General features: G+C 54.2%; 9 protein-coding genes across 9 annotated transcripts; 3 read left to right on the top strand and 6 right to left on the bottom strand.

The window, feature by feature from the left end:
- Positions 1-295: 295 nt before the first annotated feature.
- On the bottom strand, positions 296-3,147 carry DACRYDRAFT_115704 (uncharacterized protein; the record flags this gene model as incomplete). Its single annotated transcript, XM_040770057.1, has 6 exons — positions 296-2,294; positions 2,351-2,376; positions 2,424-2,621; positions 2,672-2,798; positions 2,849-2,967; positions 3,079-3,147. The coding sequence occupies 6 exons, from the start codon at positions 3,145-3,147 to the stop codon at positions 572-574; spliced, it is 2,262 nt and encodes a 753-aa protein (XP_040629578.1). The 3' UTR covers positions 296-571.
- Positions 3,148-3,967: 820 nt separating this feature from the next.
- DACRYDRAFT_106748 (uncharacterized protein) lies at positions 3,968-5,335 on the bottom strand (the record flags this gene model as incomplete). Its single annotated transcript, XM_040768320.1, has 2 exons — positions 3,968-5,029; positions 5,081-5,335. The coding sequence occupies 2 exons, from the start codon at positions 5,333-5,335 to the stop codon at positions 3,968-3,970; spliced, it is 1,317 nt and encodes a 438-aa protein (XP_040629577.1).
- An 812-nt stretch (positions 5,336-6,147) lies between these two features.
- DACRYDRAFT_15331 (TPR-like protein) lies at positions 6,148-7,278 on the top strand (the record flags this gene model as incomplete). Its single annotated transcript, XM_040771097.1, has 1 exon — positions 6,148-7,278. The coding sequence occupies one exon, from the start codon at positions 6,148-6,150 to the stop codon at positions 7,276-7,278; it is 1,131 nt and encodes a 376-aa protein (XP_040629576.1).
- Positions 7,279-7,744: 466 nt separating this feature from the next.
- On the bottom strand, positions 7,745-9,512 carry DACRYDRAFT_50994 (homogentisate 1-2-dioxygenase; the record flags this gene model as incomplete). The annotated part of the gene is made up of 4 exons (XM_040775021.1): positions 7,745-8,547; positions 8,598-9,142; positions 9,209-9,243; positions 9,306-9,512. The coding sequence occupies 4 exons, from the start codon at positions 9,510-9,512 to the stop codon at positions 7,745-7,747; spliced, it is 1,590 nt and encodes a 529-aa protein (XP_040629575.1).
- Positions 9,513-10,489: 977 nt separating this feature from the next.
- DACRYDRAFT_99735 (S-adenosyl-L-methionine-dependent methyltransferase) lies at positions 10,490-12,290 on the bottom strand (the record flags this gene model as incomplete). The annotated part of the gene is made up of 7 exons (XM_040777617.1): positions 10,490-11,007; positions 11,083-11,169; positions 11,232-11,445; positions 11,496-11,584; positions 11,639-11,851; positions 11,899-11,991; positions 12,044-12,290. 7 exons carry the CDS (start codon positions 12,288-12,290, stop codon positions 10,826-10,828), a joined length of 1,125 nt encoding a protein of 374 aa, XP_040629574.1. The 3' UTR covers positions 10,490-10,825.
- Positions 12,291-12,433: 143 nt separating this feature from the next.
- DACRYDRAFT_65867 (ARM repeat-containing protein) lies at positions 12,434-16,368 on the top strand. Its single transcript, XM_040775797.1, has 12 exons — positions 12,434-12,558; positions 12,606-13,270; positions 13,325-13,750; positions 13,813-13,919; positions 13,970-14,278; positions 14,358-14,572; positions 14,626-14,897; positions 14,961-15,508; positions 15,567-15,694; positions 15,771-15,907; positions 15,970-16,042; positions 16,110-16,368. Exons 1-12 carry the CDS (start codon positions 12,450-12,452, stop codon positions 16,310-16,312), a joined length of 3,192 nt encoding a protein of 1,063 aa, XP_040629573.1. The 5' UTR covers positions 12,434-12,449; the 3' UTR covers positions 16,313-16,368.
- Positions 16,369-16,410: 42 nt separating this feature from the next.
- Positions 16,411-17,375, bottom strand: DACRYDRAFT_115698 (S15/NS1 RNA-binding domain-containing protein; the record flags this gene model as incomplete). Its single annotated transcript, XM_040770056.1, has 3 exons — positions 16,411-16,643; positions 16,690-17,292; positions 17,342-17,375. The coding sequence occupies 3 exons, from the start codon at positions 17,373-17,375 to the stop codon at positions 16,411-16,413; spliced, it is 870 nt and encodes a 289-aa protein (XP_040629572.1).
- Positions 17,376-17,553: 178 nt separating this feature from the next.
- DACRYDRAFT_21697 (uncharacterized protein) lies at positions 17,554-20,100 on the top strand. Its single transcript, XM_040772507.1, has 12 exons — positions 17,554-17,714; positions 17,774-17,869; positions 17,916-18,059; positions 18,108-18,332; positions 18,388-18,725; positions 18,782-18,856; positions 18,907-18,925; positions 18,976-19,115; positions 19,165-19,353; positions 19,406-19,489; positions 19,536-19,825; positions 19,880-20,100. The coding sequence occupies exons 1-12, from the start codon at positions 17,589-17,591 to the stop codon at positions 19,948-19,950; spliced, it is 1,797 nt and encodes a 598-aa protein (XP_040629571.1). The 5' UTR covers positions 17,554-17,588; the 3' UTR covers positions 19,951-20,100.
- Positions 20,101-20,268: 168 nt separating this feature from the next.
- DACRYDRAFT_15326 (TPR-like protein) lies at positions 20,269-24,001 on the bottom strand (the record flags this gene model as incomplete). The annotated part of the gene is made up of 6 exons (XM_040771096.1): positions 20,269-23,278; positions 23,334-23,359; positions 23,409-23,459; positions 23,511-23,643; positions 23,695-23,831; positions 23,882-24,001. 6 exons carry the CDS (start codon positions 23,999-24,001, stop codon positions 20,269-20,271), a joined length of 3,477 nt encoding a protein of 1,158 aa, XP_040629570.1.
- Positions 24,002-25,550: the final 1,549 nt, after the last annotated feature.

The following is a 25,550-nucleotide window of genomic DNA, read 5'->3' as shown; positions in this document are numbered from 1 at the left end:
CCCTGCCCCTCAAATATGTTCACGATGCTTTCTCCTAACATCGCCGCCGTCTCGCGCTTTCCCAGCGCTTGGAATCCCCTTTGTGCCGCTTCCATGCTCGCCACCGACTCGTCGTACTTCCTCTGCCTAAAAAATATGTTCGCGATCATGTGTGCCAAGCTCGCCGCCTTCGCGCGCTCTCCCAGCGCTTGGTATTCCCTTTGTGCCGCTTCCATGTTCGCCACCGCCTCGTCGTACCTTTCCTGCTTGTACAAGATGTCTGCAACGCCTTCAAGGCACTCGGCTGCTCTTTGGCGATCTCCGACCTCACAGAATTCGGTTTGTGCTTCGTCGTAGCGCGAAATAGCGTCGTGGTACCTCTCCAACTTGTAGAAGACATGTGCCAACCGCTGCGCACACTCCGCCGCGTCCTGACGTTCTCCGAGAGCACGGAACACCGAGATTGCCTTCTCCAACTTGGCAGCTGTCTCTATGTACCTCCCTTGCATACAGAGGACGTCGCTGATGCGCTTATCACACTGAGCTATAGCAAAACGGTCTCCAAGATTGGCAAACTCCGCCCTTGCCTCTTCTAAGCTGGCACAGGCATCCCCGTACTGGTTTTGGCACTGCCAAGGACTTTTGCAGACTGCGGCGCGCCAATGGGATCTCTGGAAGCTTGAAATTCAGATCTTGCTTCCCTCAGGCTGACAGTCGCCTCCGGGTACCTTGCTTGGCTATATAGGACCTCGCCGATGCGTTTACTGGACTGTGCCGTACCCAATCGGTCACCGAGCGCAGAGAATTCTGTTCTTGCTTCCTGCAGGCTGGAAAATGCGTCTGCGTTCTTCTTTTGCCTGTGTAAGACATTGCCGATACTCTGTGTGCACTGAGCTGCGCCATGGCGATCTCCAATCCTCCGATATCTTGTTCGGGCTTCTTCAAATCGCTCTAAGGCATGGCTATACTCATATCGACTCTCGAGATGATGCCCAAGCGTTTTGATACATTTTGCAGCATTCGCGTGATCGCCTTCAACGTCCAATTGTTGAGCAGATCGTCTCAGGAGATCGCTGCAATCGCCAAAAGTGAAGAAGATAGAAAACTCGCTCAGTTGGATCGTCGCCTCGGTAAGAGCCGTTCTTGAATCAAGTGCAATGTCCACGGTGGAACGCTCGATCCAGAAATGTTTCAGGATAGACGTAATATTCGCAAACTCCGCACAGAGTTGCTCGATTGCTTCAGCTGACCGCTTGTGGCCCAGTTTGCCCACTTGATCCGTTATTTGCATGAAGAACAGCCGTATGTCTGCGAGATACAGTGGCATGGGAGAGTGATTTTGGAGTATGAACTCCCGAACAGGGGCCAGGCACCGGATACGATCCTTCTCACGTATAGCAAGGCCTGATCGTTCCAGGATCAGAGAATTGGTCTTCGGGCTGCTCATGGAGGTAAAAGCATCCGTTATGCTAGAACGTAGCATTCCATCGGGGAGTATGCATAGAATCGGAAGCATGTTGACTGCCTCGGGATGTTTGACCATGATCCTGGAGTTGAGAGACAGGCGGATCGAAACCTCCAAGCTCGTCAAATGAGTGTCTCCATTGATACCGAGCAAGGATGTCTTCTCCTCTTCGTACCATTGGATGAGCTGGGAAGGCGTCGCCGCGGGGTCCACAGTGGCCATTAATCTGACTGCAAGTGGCATGCCATCAAGCATGCCCAGGAGCGTATCGAGGTTGTCATCTATGCTGGACGTGGTATCTGGCCAAATCTGCCGTGTTGAAGATAGGGAAAGGGGAGGTAGAGGAAGGCGGCAGATGTCCGCCCATCGTACAGGTCCCGGGGGGTTGGTTCCTCGCATCGTGATCATGACCGAAACGTGCGAATTCTGGGCGACCGTCCCGGGCCAATTCTCCACAGCGTCTCGGTCCTCCGAGTCTAGTAGTGTCTCAGCGTTGTCCAGAACAAGGAAGGCACATTTGAAAGACGCTAGATGGGCTGACACAGCTTGGCGAGGGTTGGTGTTGGGGTGGAGATGCAAACCGGGCGCAATCTTGCCTGCGAGTTCGTCGCAGTTGGTCACCTTTTCACAGTTGACGAAAAACCGGTTAGCGCCGAACTTGGCTGCGATTCGTTCGTCGTTTATAACAGCCGCAGCTAGAGTGGTCTTCCCGATGCCGCCTGGACCGAGCACAGGTATGTGACAGTTGTCGTTGCTACAGAGCCGCTCGACGATCGATTCGACCAGTTCATCACGGCCATAAAACACAGCGGGCTTGGGCGGCATTTCCATGAGCGGTATGTCAGCAGGTCTGGAGTATGAGGGTCAGTGTTCCGTAGCACTGAAAAGAAGAACGCCAAGACGTACAGCTGAAATGAAACGGACCCGTCCCGCTGATATTCATTAGCCGCGCCATATGGAACACAACAAACTGGCGTACCCATCTTTCGAGTAGGACCAGACGCGAATCTTGATGATCGAATTGGGAATTGTGATCCTCCAGTCGTGAAGCATGATCAACCAATCGTGAACTACGATCATCCAGTCGTGAATTGTGATCAACCAGTTGTGAATTGTGTTCATTCAGTTGTTGGTCGTCAATATCCAACCGCCGACTGTTTTCGACAACAGTTCTCAGCTGCTGGTGCATCAGAGCGAGGATGGATTAGGGCATAGACCAGAGCTCACCGAAAACATTGATATGATGGAGTCGAGGCGCTCACTCAGAGACCGGATCTCATCGTCGTCGGCTGGCCGATACCGTCTGTTAAGATCCCCAAACTTCCGCACTACTACCTCGATACCCTTCAGTGCTCTGGATCGGTTCGATTAGTGCAGAATTGCGGCCCGAATCGAGGGACGCACTCAGAAAAATCGTTCAACAAGTCTCCTGACACGTCGTCCGTGGCGCCTGTGGTCTGCTGCTTGACCAGTGCGGCTACCTCTTCCAACTTCCGAACTTGCTCGCCTCTGCGCTCCACAAACTGGAAGAGTCATGAGTCAAGGTCCGAGGGGAAGCTGTCAGAGGGAAGGACGCACACGCGTAATCCCCAGTAAATCTTGTGTTGTCCTTTCTACACGTTGTGTGATTTCACCCAATTGGCCGCCAACCAAGTGGGGGGAGTATCTCCCGAATCCTCGGACGGAATATTTTCCTGAGACATAGTGATGCAAGATAGTGGTTCTAGGCAAAGGACAGGGGAATACCCAGTGGGTATCAAATGTCTCGAGAGAACACGCGAGGATATGGGTCAAAGAACAAAGGGTGGACGAGGGTGAACTGAACGATAATATAGACACCAGATGTCAATGTGGCTGAGTGATTGGGCGGGACTTGCTTGTTGTCTGCTGTGTCTTTGGTTGTCCGGTCGACTAGATGAGGCAAGTGCGTCGTCGCCTGCTGTGTCTCTGGATATCGGCGACTGATTGAGGGGAGTACGAAGCACAGCGCCGGGAAATGGCTGCAATCCGAGCAGTATTCCATTAAGGAAATCACCAGCATGTTCGCTGGTAAACTAGCATAGAAAATCTCAGAAGGATATGTGGGGGAAATCGGACAATCTGCATGGATGCTGAGGACGAATCCGATGAGCGCCAAATGAGCCCTTCCTGCCTTGCCGTAATGGCTCAGATTCGCCGTGAAGCTCTCTCACGTGACCTATTTGGGTTTGTCACTTATGCATTTCTGGCCACTTTCTCGATGAGGACATTCTATCCCTCCCACCTCCCTTGGTCAGGTTGTTCTATGCGGTAAGTTATCACAGACCGTACTCTCATCAACCCAAGCTGGGCACCAGGCCGTTCAGAGAGAGGGCGTTTCCAATCCATATTTTCGACTGATGCTGAGTATACATATTGTTGCGAGCTAGGAATACACGACGAGGGGTGTGTAAGCATATACAAGTGCAGACGTACAAAAACACGAAACCAAGAGCGCATGTGCAGAACAGACCTAAAGCCCTACTGACCACCAAGTATCTGAAATCAGAAAGCGCCCATTCCACGCTCATCGACCACCCTCACCCCCCTCTTCTTCAGATGCGAAGCGATGTCCATCATACCCCTCCTCGCCCCCGTATCCCCTGCCCGTCCAAGCGCCCTCAGCCAGCGGAACTCCATGAGTTTGACTCCCTTCAGGCCTTGCAGCGCATCGTACGGGATGCCATAGCGCAGGAAGGCCGCGTACTCCAGCGTCACAAGGGGGCGCGGGAGGCAGACATGCTCGAGGGGATGGAGCTTGCCGGGTCGTGGTGGGTCTAGCGCCGGGGGGATCGGGTGGAGCAAGGTTAAGTGGAGGAGGTCGGGGCAGAGGACTAGAAGGTCGCTCGGAGGGGCTATGGGCATAGACGGCCATTCTGGACCACGAGCAAACGATAGGGAGGTGAGCTTGGGACCATGCGCAGCGAGGAAAGGCGTCATCAGTTCCCCGTGGTGGCCGGTGTAGGGTGTGACCGTAAGCGTACGTAGCGCAGGCAGTGGTGAGGCGAGCAGGATAGCGACAAAAGGCGCGGCAGGGAGACCAATCAGTGAAAGCGTATGCAGATGATCCATCCGAAGCAACTCGCCCCGGTAGGCGATAGGAGGGTATGGTAGTGGAGCTGACATCCCAGTGCCGCATATATGCACCTCTTCCAGCAGCTTGCATGCCCTCATCATCCCCACAATAGCGTCTTCCCCCTGCTTACTCCTGTCCGCCCTCCATGTGACACCTCTGAGGCTCCTCAGCTGCGGACAATTCTCCGCAAGCCCCTTGATGACCCCTGCACAGACGATCCATTCTCGTCTCAGGGTAACGTCTTCCAATCGAGGTATCATGGGCCAGAGAGACTGCAAACAGTTATTCAGTTTTAATATCTGGGTTTTCGTGAGATTAGGTGGAAGGAGAGAGAGGTCGAGAGTGCGGATCCAGCCTGCGGGAATCGAGTATGGGCTGCGGTGAAGTGGAGACCAGAGCGAATCGGTATGCCGTAGATGGGACAGAAGCGAATCAAACGTTGCTATGGTCGGGATGTATGGAGAAGAATATAGCTCAGAAAGAGCTACACGCTGAACGCCACGTCAGCTCCAGACAAAAGTGTGGGGTGCGCGTATGCTCACCTTCCACCACTTGCACACCCTTGCAACATTCCATCTCCACTTCTCGTCCTCGTCAGATCGGACATCGTTCTCTCCACGTCGTAAGGCAAGAACGACGATGCGTGCCCACAGTTCCGCTGGAAGCGGTTGGAGATGGATAACAGGAAGAAGTGGGAGCAATAGGAGACGTGTCTGTCGTGATTTGACAGGGCTGAGGAAGGTCGTGTGTGGAGGTGAGGTAGACAAAGGGTCGATAGTGAGGGTAGCTGTGGCCATGCGATTCACCTTTCTCACGTCGTTCTAGGTATATCTCCTCCTTGTTCACCACTGCCGTCTAGGAGGATGTCAGAGAGTTGATGGTCGTCTGATGGAGAAAGACGAGTGGACAGCGAGCACGCTGACTGTGCGCGTGAGCCGATGTGGGGGGATCGGAGTTCGGGCCGAATAGGGGATCTGATTCCATCGCCATCGGCTATCAGACGGGATCAGATCGATCTTGGGTTGTTCTCTCTTACGAGACTATCACAACCAAACACAGCCAATTTACAGAGAACTCGCGTCGGAAGTGGACGAAATTGGAACAGAACATTCCCTCACTGCGATCAAAACCCTCTCGGCCGAATTTCTGAGTATCAATTGTGTTCTTCTACACTATTGGGCGAAGCCAGATGTGGACAGCATGAATACGACCTTCTACGCAACTCGAAGGATCGCGAAATTCTCGTACCTCGCAAACTTTGGGGATTGTGTTTTGCCTATTGAGTTCAGCTAGAACACAATTGGAACTACACGGCGAAGACACGGTGGCCGCCGAGTGCATGCGCCTCACTGCACAATCCCTGTCTCTCCATAACCAATCGAAAGAAGCGTTGCCTCTGTTAAAAGAAGCGGCGATGATATTCAAAACCAAGGGTCGTTCTGAGTCATTCGCCCAATGCGCTCTAGCTATGGGTGAGGCCATGTCTATGATGAGCCTTTATAATGAGGCAAGGAGTCAGTTCGAAGAAGCCAGAACCCACTTTGCATCCCTCGACGATCGATTAGGTGTGGCACATTGTACCCGAAGCATAGGCAACACACTACGCATGATGAACAAACATGCCGCTGCGATCTTAACCTCAGAGGAAGCCAGGGCTGAATTCGACGAAATGGGACACCGTCGAGGCGCAGCTCAATGTCTCCGAAACATGGGCAATTCTCTGCGTGTGCTCGGCAATTACGACGAAGCGCTTTCTAAATTCGAGGCATGCCGTGTTCTCGTCGACAGCATCGGAGATGAGCTGGGCATGGCGCAGTGCCTCCGAAGCATGGGCGAAGTTTTGCGTATGATGCATAGATATGACGAGGCACGCTCGAAACTGGAAGAAGCGTACGCGAAATTTGCAAGTATCAAGAACCGCCTTGGGATGGCCCAGTGTCCGCAAGCCATTGGCAACCTCTTAAGTGCACAAGTCCGTTGCAAGGATGCACTTGCCAAACTGGAAGATGCCCAATCAGAGTTCAGAGTGGTTGGAAGTCGGCTGGGGTACGCTCAGTGCACTTGGAATATTGGCAACATGATGCGGATGTTGAATCGGAATGAAGAAACGTTTAGCAGCCTGCAACAAGCATGCTCGGAATTCGAGAGCATCGGTGACCAACTGGGCGTTGCGCAATGCTTGCAGCTTCCTGGAGATGTGCTCCGCCAACTGGGTCGGCCGCTTGAAGCGCTGGTAGATCTTGAAAAGGTCAAAGTCCAGTATCAAGCAGTCAACAATGGATCGAGTTCTGCGCGGTGCACCAAGGAGATAGCCGACACGCTCCTTATGCTTGGTAGAACACAGGACGCGCTGACGATGTTGGACGAAGCCAGCACGGAGTGTCGATCGCTTGGAGATCGACTCGGCGAAGCACAATGCAAATGGAGTCTTGCGCATGCTTGGTATCTTTCAAGTAGACATGATGATGCGATATCGAAATTGAGGGAAGCTGAGATTGACTTCAAGTCTGTCACAAACCTGCTCGGCATAGCAGAATGCAAGAGACTCCTTGGTCATGTCGAAATGACAAGGGGCAGTCCTCAAGTTGCTAAAGTGCTATTCACGGAAGCACTGAAACTGTACGAAACGTTGGGGACGCCAGGTCCGCTGCAATACTGTAAGAAGATGTTGAAGAAAGCTGAAAGAGCTGCTGCACGACATGGTGGGTTGGAGACTAGTCAGATCCTGCCCGACACATAGATGGTCTCGCGCCGTATTTTCTCTCTTCCGAATACCTCCAGAAGAATGTGTCCAGACGAAGTTCGCCTAATGCCAGCGTCGATGTCGAGCACGGTTCCTCTCCCAACGCCAATTGTGCTGCGTGTTCGCTGTTTGGCCTCCAAAACGTCGGAAGTCGAAATTTGAGAAAGAGGAGATTCGTGGGAGGTGGTTGCAGGAGCTCAGGCTGTTGAGTATGTAAGTAGTATCATAGTCGGTTAGAGACCTGAAAGGCCTCTGATTCTCACTTCAGAGATACCTTCCAACGCAATTGTCGAATATGTGATGAGCTCTCCCTTCAATTTTTCCAGAGTAGAGGGGATGACGCCCTCCTAGCTGCAATCTCTTTGCTTTTGACCCTTTGATACGCCAATGTAGAGTAACATTCCCAATAATCACCGATATAATAAGATCAATACGACTCGGTACTACTACCCACTCCAGCTAATCATACCTTCACGCTACCAGCAATGGCCTTGCCGTTTACGTCAGTGAGCGGCTCCAGCCCCTTCGCCTTGAGCTCCCCATTGATCTTGTCAACGTGGTTCATGAACTGGGCCTTCAAGTTATCCCACATCTTCGGCTCATGCTCATGCAGCTTGCCAGACCGCTTCATCGCATAGTCGGTCAGGGTGAACATCATGCTGCTCTCCATCATGAACGCGATCGCGCCCTTGGAGATGTACTGCGGGGTGAGCTCCATCTCGGTCGCGGCCTTGAACTCGTCGTACGCCACACCGTGCGGGGTGAAGCCGCATTCGTAGGAAGCACCACCGGGCTGGAAAGCATCGGAGCGACCGCCGTACTCGCCGTAGATAAGACCCATGAACTCGGAAGCGACGTTCCTGTGGTAGTAGGGCGGGCGGTAGGTCTCGTGTGCGACGTCCCATCGAGGAGAGAAGATGAGGAAGTCGGCGAGAGGCGTGCCGGGAACCTTGGACGGGGCGGTGAGGACGCAGAAGATGGAGGGATCGCAGTGGTCCTTGGAGATAGAACCGACGTTGATGAACTTCTCGAGTGCGTACTTGCAAGGGACGTAGTTCCCGTGCCAGGCGACGACGTCGAAGGGCGTGTGCTCCTGCCTGCAGTTGAACAGCTTGCCGCAGAGCTTGTAGACGATGTTCCACTCGGACTGGTCGATGTCGAACGCTGCGACAGGGTGCTCAAAGTCGCGTGCGTTAGCAAGGCCGTTGGCACCGAGAGGGCCGAGGGCGGGGAGCTCGTAGTGGACGCCGTACACCTCCTGAATGTCTGTATGTTCTGTCAGCATGAGACACTCGAAGAGATAAGGATAAACTTACAGCCGCGAGAAGGTCCGTCGGGAAGCTTGACCTTGAACCTGAGACCGCGCTGGATGATGCAAACTTCACCCGGGCGGACCATCATGTGTCCGTACTCGGTCTGGATATCGAGCCTCCCCTTCTCAGGGACGATCAAGAGGTCGCCATCGTTACTCGAGAACGCACGCTTCTCCATGTCCTTGTTGCAGGCATAGATATGGATAGCAAGACCCTCCTTGAGCGTAGGGTCACCGTTGCCAGCAACGGTCTTGAGCCCGTCGATAAAATCGACCGAGTTGCCCCCGGGGATATCGAAGGGTGTCCAAGCGAGCTGGGTGGCCGAGACGTGCACGCGCGGGTTTTGCGGGAGGAAGTTGCTCTCCAGGTCCGGGTTGTCAGGCAGCTCTGTGAATCCCTGATGGGCTACCGCGGGGCGGATACGGTACATCCACGAGTTCTGGTTCTGATGCCTGGGAGCGACGAAGGATGTTGCTGTGAGCTGCTCGGCGTAGAGGTCGTAGGCGCATTTCTGGGGCGAGTTCTGCCCAAGAGGAAGCGCGCCTGGACTAGATAGGAGAAATAAAGATAAGCGCCAGGTTGCGCGTGGGACATGTTGACTGAATACGACTCACAACGCTTCGCTGGCAAACCGATTCCCGAATCCGACCTGAAGAATTCACGTGTAAGGGTCAGCTAGAACAGACACGAAAGCACAGGAACCGAGCGCACCTGGTATGTATACGGGTCCTTGCTCGTATTCCCATTATCGCCGACGACGGCGTACCCCCCACGCTGGGTGTTGAGCTCGCGGCGGAAGGTGCGTGCGACGGGTGCAGCAGCGACGACAGGGCGGGAGAGAGCGAGGGGGCGAGCGGCAGTCGAAGCGGCGCGGACGGCCGAGAGGCGTGCGACGGCACGAGCTGGGCGGCGGTACATTCTGGTTGAGCAGAGGTGCTGCCTGTGTGGGAAAGGAAAAGTGAAGAGGGAGCGTACGTTTACCCCTGATTATCACTGCGCTTTATAGGCCTTTTGGCGGAAAAGACCCCCCTTCACGCCCATCATATACGGTGGAATATAATTCCCCGTGACGGGTATGAATTACTCGAGGGGAAGAGCGTTCATCCAGAGTACTGTATAGATCTCTAAAGGGTGTTTAGTGTTTACCCCCCTCTCGTAGCCTTACTATCGTTGGTCGGCGAGTGTCAAGTCAGCCAAGGGGGGTACACCCACCAGAGACGGTCTAAGTTCTCCTCACCGGCTCATCATTTATCCTTCAGGGCAGAGTCAAGGGTCCCGGGATGTGGGGACGGGCCACCCGCCGGAATATCTTGTCCCCGCCCGCTGCCCAGAGTGGATGAGTAAACCGAGGCCGGATGCCGGTGGGAACATCTGCCCTGATCGCGCTTTGGCTAGGACTGGGTGAGGGGGACGTGAGGGAATGTTACCATTTTGGGATTTAACGACTGTTTGACTGTTTTGGATAACTCTTCCCTTCCCATCGTGTCTTTCTCCTCAGGAGAGAGCTTTTGGCGCCCATCTCTTCAACCAGAGTGTATGATCGTTATGATCGTATTCCTACCGGAAGTGTGTTGCGGGCGATGGCCGTCTCAGGATTCTAAGAATTGATGACATGACGCGGACCTGGCGCTGGGCAGGGATAGTACGATATACATAGTACGACGATCACCAATTTCCGAAACGCGTCAGATCCAATTAATGTAGTTGTTCTTTCGGTGCTTGGGTGCTATAGCGCCCGATCAGGGCAGCCCTTGTCAATGTCAACATATTCCTCTCTCCTACCTTGGGAAATACCCTCTCTCTCACAGGTTTACAATCCGATCGTGATGATATATTGTATACAACATCGCACTGCGCAGTCGGATGCTGACAGACGGCCCGAGTGCTATTCAGAACAATATATGGAGCCTCCACCGCAGCCAATTATATATACAGACGCCAGCGTCCTTCCCGAACAAGAAGGAAGCAGCCAATTACAGACACAGGCGCCAGCGCCAGCGTCCTTCCCGAAGCAGAATGCAGAAGTAGGGAAACGCGTGGCCTGGATATACCTAGTCATCCTCAGGAATCAGGAATCGAGAATCGAGAATAATGCGCGGTGCCGCCTGTCTTCCACCCAAACCGGTCCAATCCAACCAACCCGCGACACGACACGACACGACACGATGACGTATCAGTCCTCGGCAGCCCGCAGCCCTCAGTCTCCAGTCTCCCGCCTCCAGCACCAAGCACTAAGCAGCCCTAAGGCTGCAGATCGGCAACTTGTACCATTCCAGCTTGAAATACTGCCTGCTGTCGTACCACGCCTCCAGGACGTCAGCCTTGACCCATACTTGGACCCAGTGCGTGGACAGTCCGAGTTTGAGAAGATGGATCTCGGCGAGGCGGGAGGCGACGTCGTAGAACACCGCATCTGCGGGAAGGGGGGGTGAGCTGGGATTGTCATGCGGCGATGGACGGGGAAGGGGGAGGGGGAAGGGAGACGTACTCGTCGCGCCTAGACCGTTGAAGAATGAGAACCTAGCGCGTGGACCAGAGAGGATCTTAGGAAGGAGGGCGAAGAACTGCCTCAAATCTGTCGGTTGCCGGAGAAGGGATTTCAGTCCCTCCCTATGTATGCCCAGGCTGGCGACGCACCAGAATAATGCTCCGAAAAGGTGTCAAAGTATACTATGTCCCATTTCTCCCCCTCGCCCTCCCCCTGCAGGAGGACGTCCTGCCATTTCCCTCTCCGTATCTCGACCCCGGGCTTGTTCGCCCAGCCCGTTTTTTCCATATGCGCCAATACGTCCGGGTGGGGCTCAATGATCGTATGTTTCACAGGGGAGAGGGACTGGAAAAGAGTGTCGATCTGCTTGTGCTGTTAGTGGTTGGCGAGAAGGGGAGGGGAAGGGGACGGACGATCCCGAGCCCGAAACCGACGTTCAGAACTCTTAGGTCTTTTCCTCCTCCGAGAAGGGAAGACGAGAGCAGGTCAACGGTCTCCTGCACTGTTCATCTGAATCAGCTACGTTCGCATTTGGTGATTAGGAGGGAGGACACACTGATCACCCGCTCCCAGGCCATCATCACCCCCACCTCTACCTGTTTTTCCTCCCCCTCCTCGGAAGAAGGAACGTAAACGGAGCATACTTCCTGCCCGTCGCCGTCTGTGTGGAAGACGAGGTGAGAGGAAAGGAAGGAGTCGATGTTCGCTGCGGGGGTGGGGTCGGCTACTGTGAGAGCGGAATGCTGGGCTAGGAGGTGGAGTAGTAGTTCTTTGATTGGGGTTAGGTGGTGTGCGGGGGTGGGGTGGGAGACGCACCGGAGCGCAAGCCAGCGTCACGTATGAGCTCGTACACTCCTTGTTCGTTTCTCGATATTGCGATATCCGCAGCCGTGTTCCCCAAGTTGTCCACTATATGCATCCCCTCAGCTAACGCACTGACTCCCACCCGCACGGCACTTACAGGCATTCCACACCCCTCCAGCATCCAGCACCGCCTTTACAGCAGCTTCGTCCCCCCACTCGGCGGCGTAGTGTAGTGCACCCCAGCCTGACTCTGGGTCTTGATACCATGCTGGTGCGCCTGCTTTGAGTGCTGTAAGTGTTGAGGGAAGGGAATGGGAGAGGAGGGATGATTTGAGTTCGTTGAATGTTGTTATGAGTTCTGGTGGGAGGGCGTCGTCGTCGTTGGCGTCGTGTTGGGATGCCATGATACAATGAGGGAATGAATCAGAGTGAATTGAGTGTGATTCGATGTATATCCTCTGGCTGTTGACCGGAGCCGAACATTATCTCCGAGTGAAAGTGCCCGATGTGTGTGCACGCGTTCGCCACTCTTCTCTCTCTCACCTCTCTTGCCATACCCCTCAATGCCCACCATGTCTGAGATTTCTAACATTCTTTATGGTACGATGTCATCCGATCCACGCACAAGGATCGAATCAGAATTATCTCTAACACGTGCATTGCCTAATCCTCGTACGTCATTCCTCCCCTCACCTTGTATGCACTCACTATGCATGCAGAGACTGCCCTACTTCTCTCTCAACTATGTGCGAGTGAAGAAGATATTGCATTACGTCAGAGTGCAATCATTTCACTCAAGAAATACGTCAGAGAACATTGGTCACAGACACTAGACGGGTTTAAGCCACCTGCTGCGAGTCAAGAGATTCAACAACAAATTCGTCAAACTCTTTTCATCTGTTTATCCGATAATCAACAAAAGATTCGATCTTTAACTGCTGCAGTAATCAGTACAATCGCACGCTCAGACTTTCCCTCTAAATGGCCTACATTACTGGACCAACTACTCGCTCTCATGAGCAGCGGCGATCCCGCAAAAGTACACGGGTCAATGACAGTACTCAGCGAACTCGTACGCTCAGAACTAGGCGAAGACCAGACAGTGCCTCTTCTACAACGGATGCTGCCTGTATTGCTCAGCGTACTCGGCGCAGGACAGGTCCATTCGGGCCATACACGCGCTCGTGCAGTAGCCGTCTTTGCGGAATGTCTACGCGCACTCGAGATGCTGAAAGCGGAGTACCCGAAGCAGATCAAGACTGCGACAGAACAGATACTGCCCACTTGGTTAGAGGCGTTTGTCGTTTTGCTCAGGAGTGACCCTGTACCGGAGATTGACAAGGATGCGGGGGGAGATTTGGCAATGCGTTGCCAGATATTCATGGTGCGCCTCCATCTATCCTCGTCCATCCCTCATCCCTCACTCACGCGTTCACAGACATTAAGCACAATCATGTGGACCTTCCCACGTTTCCTCGCTCCCTCCACACAAGAGCTCTTCGCACTCAGCCTCTCCCACCTACACGCCCTCTACCCAAACTTCCACGACGAATACCTCCTTTCCTCCGGCACGGGTCTCGAGATCCCCGTCCCCGGTTTTCTGGACGACGACTCTGTCGCCTGTGGACCGCAGCTCGTTTCCCCCATCTTGGATTTCATGGCTGGCCAAGTCAGGGCACGGGGGATGAAACAGTGGTTTGAGCAGGGAGGGGTTGGAGACGTGCTCGCGGTTGTCGTTAGGTGGATACAGATGACGACGGATGATGAGGATGCCTGGATGGGGGATATAAACTTGTTCGTCAATGATGAGGATGATGATGCGGATACGTACAGTATCCGCTTGAGCGGGTTGGAGCTTGTTGATGTACGTCTTGCGTCTTGCGTTTCCTGGGGCTTAAGGCTTGTGCGCGTGGCTGACGTGCGTAGGAACTGTTTGAACACTTCGCAGCGCTCGCTCCCAGAGCACTGGCAGAGACGGTCCAGCAATCGATCCAAGCCGCGCAGGCAGAACAAGCCGCCGGCAAAACCGAATGGCAAGTTCCTCCTTCCCCCCTTCTGAGTCTAACCAACCCGCACCCGGTAGGTGGAAACCGATCGAAGCGGCCCTAGCTATCCTAGCTAACAAGCCCTGTGCCGACGCCCTCCTCATAGCGCTAGACGACGCGCACCTGTCCTCCGACCTCCTGCTCCATCTCTTGCGTGACGTCCTCCCCCCGCTCTGTGCGATCCAGGGCACACCCTTCCTTCAGGGTCGCGCCCTGATATTTGCGGGACGGTATCATCGGCTTGCAGAAGAGGGGCTGGCGAGGGAGTGGATAAACGCTACGTTGTTGGTGTTGGAGAGTGAGGCGCAGCCTGTGGCGAAGGTTTCGGCAGTAAGGGCGATCCAGACGTGCGTCCTGCTTCCTCTTCCTCTTCCTTCTTCCTTCTTCGTGCCAGCACGGTGCAGAGCACAAGCTAACAAACAGCAGATACTCGTATAACGCCCCCCTTACGCTTCCTTTTGGGGAACGCATCACCCGCGTGCTCGCCCCCCTCCTGACACAGTCTACGGAGGACACGCTCACCCAGGTACTGGAGACGCTTAACGCTGTCGTCAAGCTCCAAGATGGGGAATGGATGACCGAAGCGTTAGCTGGGGAGTTAGCAGCAGGGTTATTACGCGTCCTAGACGAGAACGCAAAGGGTTTGCTCTCCCCCCTATTCGGTGAAATCGCTTGACAAACTGACTGTGGACAGACATGATATTCGTCTCCGTCCTATCAAACATGTTCGAAACGCTCGCTTCCTCCCCCCACTACCTAACAGTCATCCGGCACACCCTTCCCCCCCTCGCCCAATCCGCAGCGTCCAACGCCCTCCCCAACCCGCACCTCTCCGTCCCTGCCCTGGAGCTCATCACCAGCCTTGTCAAAGGCTGTAAGGGGGAAGGGCTGGGACAGGGGTTTGTAGATGTTATCATGCCTGCTATTGGGGCTTGTGTAGTCGCGGAGGATCGGGATCTTGTGGGGGTGCGTACCCCCCTCTCTGGAAAAGGAAGGGTGGATGCTGATACACTTGGTGTTGGGGGGTAGAGCGCTGTCGCCTGCCTAACGCATATAGTGCGCAAAGACTGTCCTCAACTCCTCGCCTACCGCACAGCACAAAGCACAGGCCTAGACCAAGTCCTGCAGATTCTCTCCCACCTCCTCTCTCCCCAGGAATCCGAATCCGGCGGGCTTTGGATCGGGGATCTCCTAATCCACCTCTTACGCCGAGCGGGCGAGTCACTCATCCCTGTCCTACCGGGACTGCTAGTTAGCCTCGTACACCGGCTTGCGGGAGTGCGGACAATCCCCTTTATCCAGAGTCTGGTCATTCCTTTTGCCTACCTACTCCAGAGTGAACGGGCGTTCGTACTGGAACTGCTGGGTAAGACGCCTGTGAGGATCTTGCCCACTGGCTCGGGGGTGAGGACGGGGGGAATGGGAGGGTCCTGGACCGGCACCGGTATGGCTACTGGTGCGCAGGGGCAGGGGCAGGGGCAGGAAGCTGGAGAGGTAAGGACAGGACTGGAAGTGTTAATCAGGATCTGGACAGAGAACTGCGATTCCTTCCAAGGTCATTGGGCCACTCGGATCAGGTGCGCTGCCCGCAACCCCGCCGGACTAGGACTGAACTGATACGATGAACATGAAAAGTGATCTGGGGCTTTGTCAGCTGTTTCTGTCCGCCCGACCGGAGGTGCTTGAAGCCCCTTGTCAGGGGTCGTTGATCGTCAGACCAGAGCTGGAGGGGGTGATCATCACCCGGTCTAAATCGAAGACGGGTGGGTCCCTATCCTCCGCATTCCTGTGTTCCTAGGCCAGGGCCAGGTTCGCTGATATGGTTGACCCCTTGAATAGCGCCGATCGAGTATACGACAATACCCTTCAAGGTCAAGGCTATCAAGCTTATATTGGGGGATATAACCTCGGATACGGAGCCTGCTCCTGGGGTGAGCGTGCCGAACTTGAAACTGGACTTGGAGGAAGAGGAGGATGTGAGTCCTTTTTACTCTACTTTACTGGGTGGGGGGGAGATGTGCTGATCATGGATGGACAGGACGAGGAGTGGGCGGATGAGGAGACTGTTTTCCAGGATAGGGTGAGGGATGACGAGTTTGGGTTCTTGTCTGGTGCGTGTGTTTACCCGGGCACGGGCGTGCGCGCTGGGCTTTCGCTCATTTCGTGTTTCGTGTGCAGAGGCCTGGGGGGACGACGACTTCCCCGATGATATGGACGATGAGGACCTCAAGGAGGATCCGGTGTCAAAGATGGACATGCAGGCGTACCTGTTTGCCTTCTTGCGAGACTGTGCAAGGAACAACACGAACGATTTTGCGAGGATCGTGGATGAGCTCAACGTCGAAGAACAGATGACGCTGCAGCGGGCGATGCAGGGCTAGACATGCATATGGCTTTCGGCGGCGGCGGCGGCGGCGGCGGGTTATGACATAAACGGATTTGTGCCAGCTTAGGATAGGCATTAAGTAATCCTACGACATTACGTTTGCGTCTTGTGGAACCTGACGATGATCTCCCCTCTTATTGCGCGCGGGTCTATGCCCAGTCGAGGCAGGACAGCATCGAACCGCTGCGAGTCGAGTCGTTCGAGGTACTTGAGGATCTTGGCCCGCTTGTGGACCATCGTCTTCAGGCTACGCTGGTTGTGTACGTCTTTCCTGTGTGTTTGTAGGTGGTTCCAGAGGTTGCGGATCTGAGCCGTGAGGATGGCCGCTGCGGTATGTTAGTACAGGTTGGAATGAAGGACGAAGGGAGCAACCTTGGACTTCCGGCCTACCAGAGTCCGACTCTGTCTCCCCGAACACTTTGATACACCTCCTCCGATTCTCGAACGCGATCCCCTGCGCGTTCGCGTTCCTCAGATCGAGGATCCTGCTCAAGTAGTTCGCCTGCAGCCGACTGATCAACGTATTATCTTGCAGCTCGTCCATCAGCCGTTGTTCAGATCTCTTGTCATCGAAGACGAGGCCTGTGGTGGATGCTAGCGTAGGCAAGCTCTCGAATAGCACTCGTTCGTCCCCTTCGCCCAGACCGTGCTGGTACAGTTCTGGAAGATTGATCTCCACCTCGTTCAGAGATAAAATAGGAGCGTCCTGTACCGCCTTCTCATCCACCAATATCCTGGCTAGGTCGCACCCGAGCCAGTCCGCTTCTCCCTGAGGAGTATTCGGCAGCCCCAGCACGGGATGAGGCGCTGTCTGCTCCTCAAATGCGTCTCGCCGGGTGTGGAACTCGATATTCCGCTTGCGTTTGATTCGGGCACGCTCTTTTCGCCCGCTGTCGAGTGCGGGTCGGGTGGTGTGGAAGGATGCGCTCAGTGATGGGAAGAACGGCGTAAGGGAGCATGTGGTGCTGCTTGTAGCTGTTGAATCTGATCAGAAGACTTGTACAATGGTAACAGAATAGAGTACCTCGTGAACAAGCACGGTTTAGAATTCTGAACATGTTGAGTCTTGTTGTGCAAGGGAAGTAAGGTGATAAGAGCGAGTGCACTGAATTTGGCGGCACGGGACGAGGAGAAAGCAGACCCGATTTGGAAGAGCACGTGGGGCTGCTTCCGTTACGAATTCAGTAGCTTCCCAAGGGGACCATGTACAGGTGTCCTCGATATGACCAGCCATACAGCACAGCAGTTCACACAAGTATACGACAGCTACCATGGCACCGACTAACGGTGTCAGAGAGCGCAAAAAGGCTTCAAAGTCAGCCAACAGCACAATACCAACAGAAAAGGTGCCATCAGCACCGCAAGTCTCCCCAGAACCAGAAGCGGATGATCAACCAGTGCGTGAGAACATCGCCAATCAGGAGGAACAGGGCACAAGGTTAACGACTCTTGACAGCCACAGGGCGGGAAATTCTCGACTTTCCGACAGAGACTACGATACTTAATCTGGTCTTGTTTTGGGTTATCTCTTATATTATACATTGGACAACGTGTACGTCCATGAACATGCCGTTGTCGGAATACTGAGTAGTGGGTAGTTTGGATATGCATCAGTAAAGCAAAACAGCCGTCCTGCACGGCCTAATGACCTGGCTGGTTGGGAGCCGCATTTCCCTCCTCCTGATCAGGTAGTCACCACCGCAGACGTGGAGAAGCGTGATGCTGTAGTGCGTGCTTTCAAAGTGTGTCTTCTTCCTTTGTCGTAGTCTACCCACTGATCACATACGCAGGAAGCATGGGTAGCCTACGAGACCGACGCGTTTGGATCAGACGAATACCACCCCATATCGCACACCGGTTCCAATCTCTCTACAGATGGCGGAGTGGGGTATATGATCGTCGATGCGTTGGATACGCTCGTGATGATGGGTCTGGACGAGGAGTACAAGCGAGCGAGAACGTGGATTGAAAAAGATTTGAGCTGGGATCGAGGGGGAGGAGTAAACCTGTTCGAAGTATGGCTACCTCCTTTTACTAGGCCTCGTGGGGTCTCATGCAATCCGCATATAGGTGACAATCCGTGTCCTTGGCGGGCTGCTCTCATCATACGCGCTGACCTTCGACCCTCTCTACCTTACTCGAGCTGAGGAACTTGCCAACCGTCTCCTTCCGGCCTTCTCTACTCCATATGGTATCCCTCTCACCTCAATCGATCTCAAAGCAGGCAAGGGGATTCCCGATGCAGGCAACTCTGGTTTGAGCGGGACGGCAGAAGCGACGACTCTGCAGCTGGAGTTCAAGTACCTTGCCGAACTGACCGGAGACGAGGAATGGTGGAGGGTAGCCGAGAAAGTCATGGGCGTGGTAAAGAAGGCGCTCAGATCACACGTAGTTCCCATTTTTATTAGGTGAGTGAGGATTTGTACCAGACGGTTGGGCGCTTATGTGCTATTGGGGTCGGCAGTCCAGAAACGGGAGAGTTTTACATCTCAGAAGTCCGTTTGGGATCACGCGGAGATTCGTACTATGAATACCTCTTGTGAGGTAACATTATTCAAATCGATTATAGATATTGACGCTCCTGTCTAGGAAACAATACCTGCAAACGGTTCGCCGGCCTCGCCCCATGATCGATATTTAACTTATCCATTGTCACAGGACCGCTCTGAACCGATCTATCGTCAGATGTATGATGACGCCATGACGGAGATCGACCAATTCCTTATCCATCGTACAGTCAAGAGCAACCTCACATTTACAGCGGAGATGCATCCGTATCGAACTCCGACTGGTGAACTGTACGCACCCCTCCCTGTCCGGCGTCCTCTTTCTGACGGGCCTGCGCAGGAGCTGGCGCTTAGCAGCCAAACAAGACCACCTAGCGTGCTTCCTCGCCGGCTCGCTCATGTTGGGTGTGACGGAAGGTCAAGGCCCCGTACCGCCAGACGCGAGCAGTTGGACAGAAGAAGATAAACGAGACTGGAGAAATGGAGAGGAATTGCTGAAAACGTGCATGGCTACACATGACACGATTACGTACGTTAATGGCTCATGAGCCCCCCCCGGTTAAGGCTGAGAAATTGGCTAGTGGGCTGGCTCCAGAGATTGCCATGTTTCATGACGCGAGCAGTCCCATGGCGAAGCGGAAGGACTGGTATATCAAACATAACAAGTACGTCAACTTCGATGATTTGCGCTCATAGATTGATGGTGTTCAGGGACGGTTCTGCGATCCTCGACGGAAGGTACATCCTCCGACCCGAGACGATTGAGTCTCTCTTCCTTGCCTTCCGCTTGACAGGGGATATCAAATATCGTGCATGGGGATGGCAGATCTTCCAGGCCATCCAGCGACACTGCAAGCTCCCATCGGGTGCGTATGCGGCTGTCAAGAATGTGGAGACATTACCAGTGCAATGGGAGGATAGGATGGAGACGTTTATGATGAGCGAGACACTGAAATACCTCTTTTTGCTGTTCAGTGACGCGAGCGTATGTCCTCTCGACCGTGAGTTTCTTCCTCATTACTCTATCGCGAAATCGTCAGTTGACCACGGTGTAGAATGGGTGTTCAATACGGAAGCACATCCACTTCCCGTATTCAGTCCGTCGTTCAGCACAGCCGTTGTGTAACATCAAGACGAAGATAGACAATGAGATTCATTGTTGCGCGGCTTAATATGCCCCAATCCCTGCGCCATTCAGTACGCACGCAGATAATGCTGCCCCAAGGAGTCCCAGCTTGGCGAACCTTCATCGTCGGCCCGTCAAGGATAACATCCCCTCCATGAAGATTAAATGATATTTTATTTTTATTTTGTTCCCTAAAAACACCCGCTCAAAGAAGATTATACCTCATGCGTAGGGGATTTGAGTCATAGCACCCGTGCCTGTCAGAAGCTCGCCAGTAATATTGCGCCAGCCACCATACATACGTACAGATTACGTACCTCAAGTCGGCGGAGTGCCATGCCTGAGCCTTCGCCAAAGCCGGGCTACCCCGTCGCTGCGTTCGCGGGATCTCAAGATGCCTGTGTCTTGCTGTCTCTTATGACCAGCAAGCCGGGCCTGTTCCGCCTGCACTTCGCGGGTCGAGGAGACGCACTCGTCCACGCTCCTGAGCTGACCGATCGCCTGGAATTGAACCCTGGCTTCCTCTATGCGCGCAAGGGCTTCCTGATACTGACCCTGCATGCGGAAGATTTCGCCGATGGTCTGGGTGCACTGAGCCGCACCGAGGCGGTTTCCAATCGCGCGGAACTGCAGCCGTGCCTCCTCCAAAACCGCAGTCGCCTCGTCGTACTTAGATTGCACCCCGAACATCTTGCCGATGCTCTGGGTGCACTGAGCCACACCGAGGCGTTCTCCAATCGCGCAGAACTCCAGCTGTGCCTCCGCGAACACTGGGGCCGCCTCGTCGTACTTGTCTAGCATGAGGAAGATGTCGCCGATGCTCTGGGTGCACTGAGCCACACCGAGGCGTTCTCCAATCGCGCGGAACTCCAGCTGTGCCTCCGCGAACACTCGGGCCGCCTCGTCGTACTTGTCTAGCATGAGGAAGATGTCGCCGAGGCTCCGGGTACACTGAGCTGCACCCAGGCGGGATCCAATCGCGCGGAACTCCACACGTGCCTCCTCGAAAACCGCAGCCGCCTGGTCGTACCTGTCTTGCATGTAGAAGGTGTCTCCGATGCTCTGGGTGCACTGAGCAGCACCGACGCGGTCTCCAATCGCGCGGAACTCCAGCCGTGCCTCTTCCAATACCGTAACCGCCTCGTCGTACCTGGATTGCGCGACGAAGATTTCGCCGATGTTTCGGGAGCACTGAGCCACACCGAGGCGGGACCCAATCGCGCGGAATTCCACCCGTACCTCTTCCAACACCGTAAGCGCCTCCTCGTACTTGGACTGCATGCGGAAGGTGTCGCCAAGTCTCTGGGTGCACTGAGCCGCACCAAGGCGGGATCCTATTGCGCGGAATTCCATCCGTGCCTCCTCCAACACCGCAATCGCCTCGTCGTACTTGTCTAGCATGCGGAAGATGTCTCCGAGGCTTCGGGTACACTGAGCCGCACCGAGACGGTTTCCAATCGCGCGGAACTCCACACGTGCCTCTGTCAACACTGTCGCTGCTTCGTCGTACTTGGACTGCATTTGAAAGATGTTGCCGATGCTCCGGGTGCACTGAGCCGCACCCAGGCGGAATCCTACCGCGCGGAACTCCACACGTGCCTCCTCCAACACCACAGCCGCCTGGTCGTACCTGTCCTGCATGTAGAAGGTATCTCCAATGCTCTGAGTGCACTGAGCCGCACCAAAGCGGGATCCAATCGAGAGGAATTCCGTCCGTGCGTCCTGCAACACCGCAGCCGCCTCGTCGTACTTGGATTGCATACGGAGAATATCGCCGATGCTCCGGGTGCACTGAGCCACACCGAGGCGAGATCCAGTGGCGGAAAGCTCCACCCGTGCCTCCTCCAACACCGCAGTCGCCTCGTCGTACTTGGATTGCATGCAGAAGATGTCGCCGATGCTCTGGGTGCACTGAGCCACACGGTAGAAGTTTCCGCTCGTTTGATATCTCTCCTTCGCTTCATCATATCGCCTCAAAGCCTCGTCATATTGATTTCTTGCTTCCAAAGCATACCCCCTCAATTGAATGCACCTTGTTGTGTTTTCTGCGTCCTCTTCTATTTCCAGCTGCTTGAACGCAAGTCCTAGCAGATCGCTGCAATCACCTAACCGAGCAAAGGTGGAGAAATCGCTGATATTGAACGTAGAATTTGTCAACGTTGCTCGCCAAGTATCGTCAATGGCATCTCCAGACCGTTCGATCCAAAAATGCCGGAGGAGAAAAAGTATATTGCTGAATTCTGCTGAAAGACACCCGATCGCATCGCGCGACCCTTCGCCACCAAGGTCGTCCACTCGTTTCGTCATGTTCATAAAGAACAAGCGGAGATCTGCCAGAGGTGCTGACGGCAATTTGCCAGACTTGAGAATGAACTCTCGAATTGGCGCCAGACATCGGATTCGCTCCTTCTCACGAATAGCAAGCCCGGTCTTCACCAGCACGGATCCGTGCTTACTCAACGAGGGAAGAGCTTTTGTCATCGCGGCAACCAACATCCCATCAGGTAACAAGCACAGGATCGAAAGCAGATCGGCCGCCCCAGGACTGTTCACCATAGTATGAGAGTTGAGCGACAGGCGGATGGAGATTTCTAGACTCGTCAATCGTGTCGTTCCTCCGTTGCTCATCAACGACGTCTTCTCGCTTTCATATCGATCAATCAGCTCGGCAGGCTTGGCCACTCGATCGAGAGTGGCCATCAACATGATCGCGATCGGTAACCCATCGAGCATGTTCAACAGTGTATCAAGTTCGGCATCTTCGCTTGCTCCGTGTGCAAGCCACGTCGCACGAGAAGCGGAGAGAGTCAGCGGTAGAAGAGGATCGCGGAAGACGTTCCTCCATCGAACGGTCGTCGGTGGGCTCGATCCTCGCATTGTGATCATCAGCGAGATATGTGCTTCTCCTGCGATCGTGCCCATCCAGTTCTCCACATTCGCTCGATCTTCGGAATCCAACGCTGTCTCGGCGTTGTCAATTACGAACAAAACGCGGCTGAGAGACGTGAGATACGCAAACACTGCCCGACGTGCGTCTGTATCGTGGTGGAGGCGCAAATTCACGGCAAGCATACTGACGATTCCGTCACAGGTTGGCACTCCTTCGCAGCTGAGGAAGATCCGGTTCGCCCCGTATTTCGTTACGATCCGTCCATCGTTGATCACCGCCGCAGCGACCGCTGTCTTCCCAATCCCACCTGGACCAAGTATCGGTATATGGCAGTTGCCAGCCTCACAGAGGCCCTGTACAATCGATTCGACCAGTTCGTCTCGCCCATTGAAGACAACGGGCTTGGGTGGCATCACTAACAGTGGCAGATCGACAGGTCTGAGAATAACGGTTGAGCGCATGTTGCGCATACATAATGGGCAGACCAACATACACTTGATATACCAGCGCTCCATCCCTCTATATCTGGTAAGTCGCGAGTCTAAAGAAGAAAATCAACTCTGCGCACCTGTTGCTCCAGTCTGTCCACACGCTCGCTCACATGGACCACAGTTATCACCTGATGGAGGGTGAGTATAATGCGGTGTAAGGTTCAAGATCGACGACGTACGGAAAATTTGGCGAGGAGAGAATCGAGCGCCTCCTCGAGCATGTGAATCTCAGGTTCGACAAGTTCTTGATAACGGGTCAGAGTACGCTTGCCATCGCGTTTCGTGATCAGCGCGTGAATGTCATTCACCGCTCTACATCAATTTGCGTCAGTCCTGGAAATGCGCCGCTGTCAAGGAACGGACTTGGAAAGATCGGCCCGTAGGCGGGTTGCTGCCTCATCAGTTGCCGGCGCCGTAGACACTCGTTCCAGAATGCGAGTCTGGACCAGAGCCGCTTTCTGCACCAGTTGCTCACATCGCTTATTCTGATGCTCCAGGACCTGCGAGCTAGAAGAGGCTGAGGAACGTGTCGATGAGAGAATGGACATACGTCGGAAATCCCGGCAAGCTTTTCCAGCGCGTCTTGTATCCCTTCCTTCGCTGCATCTACCTTGGCACGAAACCGGCCATTAGATCTACGGGGGCTGCTGGTGTTTGGCTCCGTGTTCATACGGAAATTCTAGAATGTCGGTATATGATCTGGGGAGAAACCTTGGTTGGGCTGCAGGAGGCAGAGGGCGTCTTTAAATCGAGGAGAGCATATATGGGGACTCACGGAATATAAGCCCAGATGTTGTGGGCAGGATATAGGGTGTGTGCAACTCAGCTGTGGTCGGGGATAGCTGGGACTTGTTGACGCTCTGGTGGATATTGAACGGCGAATGCCTCGAAATCCGGGGCAGAATCGCTCAGAATGTCCAGTAACGAGTCTTCGGTGAGCGCCAGCACAGGGAGACGGAGATGACTAGATGCGGACGACGGGCAAAGGCTATCTAGCAAGAAGGTAAAAGATGGAGGACCAATTAGCAGGCGCTCGCTGGGTTTGCGACAAGAACAAAGGCAGGGGTCACCAGCATCGAACAAGTGCTCACGTCGCAAACATCAAGACCCAAATATTAGTCTTGAATCGCCTTCCAGTTCAGGTGCAAAGAAGCTTATATTTGCTTCTATCTTTGATAGATAACGATCACCAATGATCTGAATCCGATCGTGTTCTTTCACGTCCCTGTCGTCATATCTGCCGTTAACAAACTACTCGTTATCTCCGCCCCTTTGCCCTCACTCGATTTGAAGCGCTCCTTATTACCTTTGGTCTATAGTGTTCAACCTACCTGAGTGGCTTGAACATGCGTTAGGATATCCTCGCATCGTGTCAGACATCACCGCTGAGGAACAGAGATATCCAGAGGACCTCGCCAGGATATTCATGCCTGAGCAGGGAATGTTTAAGTGCGTCCGCCCCTCCATAGTTAGAGAACGAAACTGGTAGATCGAATAGACTGCTGGTGCCGGGTCGGATTCGGATATGACATGATGTGGGCATTTCGGTAGGAAAGCAGAGGAATGGGACGTCACGGAAGACGGGTGAGTCAACTTGGTGGGATTTCTCCACACAAACTGACGCACAATTGGCACTGTTCTACGACTGTTGATGGACACGAGCTCTCTCAGGGGCATATGAAGAAGGCGGTGACGTGACCTACTCCGTGGGTCAACAGTATTCTGCGCGAGATGTCCGAGCAGGCATTCGGATTGTTCGGAGCGGGTCGGTTGTCGTCCTCGCTCTGTGATTTGCTCTCTTATAGAGCTCTTACCAGGTTTATTGCTTGTGGGCACATGGGCTTTTTGATACGCATTTCGAGACGATGAACAGATAATGTCACACGCGTATAGACAATAACAATACTTCTTGAACCATGTAGCGCTCAATCCTGGTGAGGTGTGCTTTGGAGGGCTTGTTCGCCCTAAGCGCTTGCTTGCCACACCGAAATGAACTAGGAACCCATCCTCCACCCTCTTATCAGCGCCACTTCTATTCCCCAAGGTCATGAGACTTGAATGATACTAGTATGGCCACCAGTCCAGCCGCACAGCCCGGAGCGTACAGCACATATCGACCAGTCGAATCACAGCCTGAGATCTCAATGCTCTGCCGCCTCTCAGAGCCTGCTCAGTCATGCGTCACCAAGAACGACATGAACGGATGTACATACTTCAGC

Source organism: Dacryopinax primogenitus (assembly GCF_000292625.1).
Source record: "Dacryopinax primogenitus strain DJM-731 SS1 chromosome Unknown DACRYscaffold_7, whole genome shotgun sequence".
Taxonomy (NCBI): Eukaryota; Fungi; Basidiomycota; class Dacrymycetes; order Dacrymycetales; family Dacrymycetaceae; genus Dacryopinax; species Dacryopinax primogenitus.
This window is presented reverse-complemented; position numbering and strand designations above follow the sequence as displayed.

Bases quoted from the DNA above. Each gene is read 5' to 3' on its own strand.
- DACRYDRAFT_65867 (XM_040775797.1), top strand. From the start codon at position 12,450: ATGCCCACCATGTCTGAGATTTCTAACATTCTTTATGGTACGATGTCA. The intron at 12,559-12,605 runs GTACGTCATTCC...CTATGCATGCAG, and splicing joins ACGTGCATTGCCTAATCCTC to AGACTGCCCTACTTCTCTCT. The intron at 13,271-13,324 runs GTGCGCCTCCAT...ACGCGTTCACAG, and splicing joins TGCGTTGCCAGATATTCATG to ACATTAAGCACAATCATGTG.
- DACRYDRAFT_21697 (XM_040772507.1), top strand. From the start codon at position 17,589: ATGGCACCGACTAACGGTGTCAGAGAGCGCAAAAAGGCTTCAAAGTCA. The intron at 18,060-18,107 runs GTGTGTCTTCTT...TCACATACGCAG, and splicing joins CTGTAGTGCGTGCTTTCAAA to GAAGCATGGGTAGCCTACGA. The intron at 19,116-19,164 runs GTACGCACCCCT...GGGCCTGCGCAG, and splicing joins CGAACTCCGACTGGTGAACT to GAGCTGGCGCTTAGCAGCCA.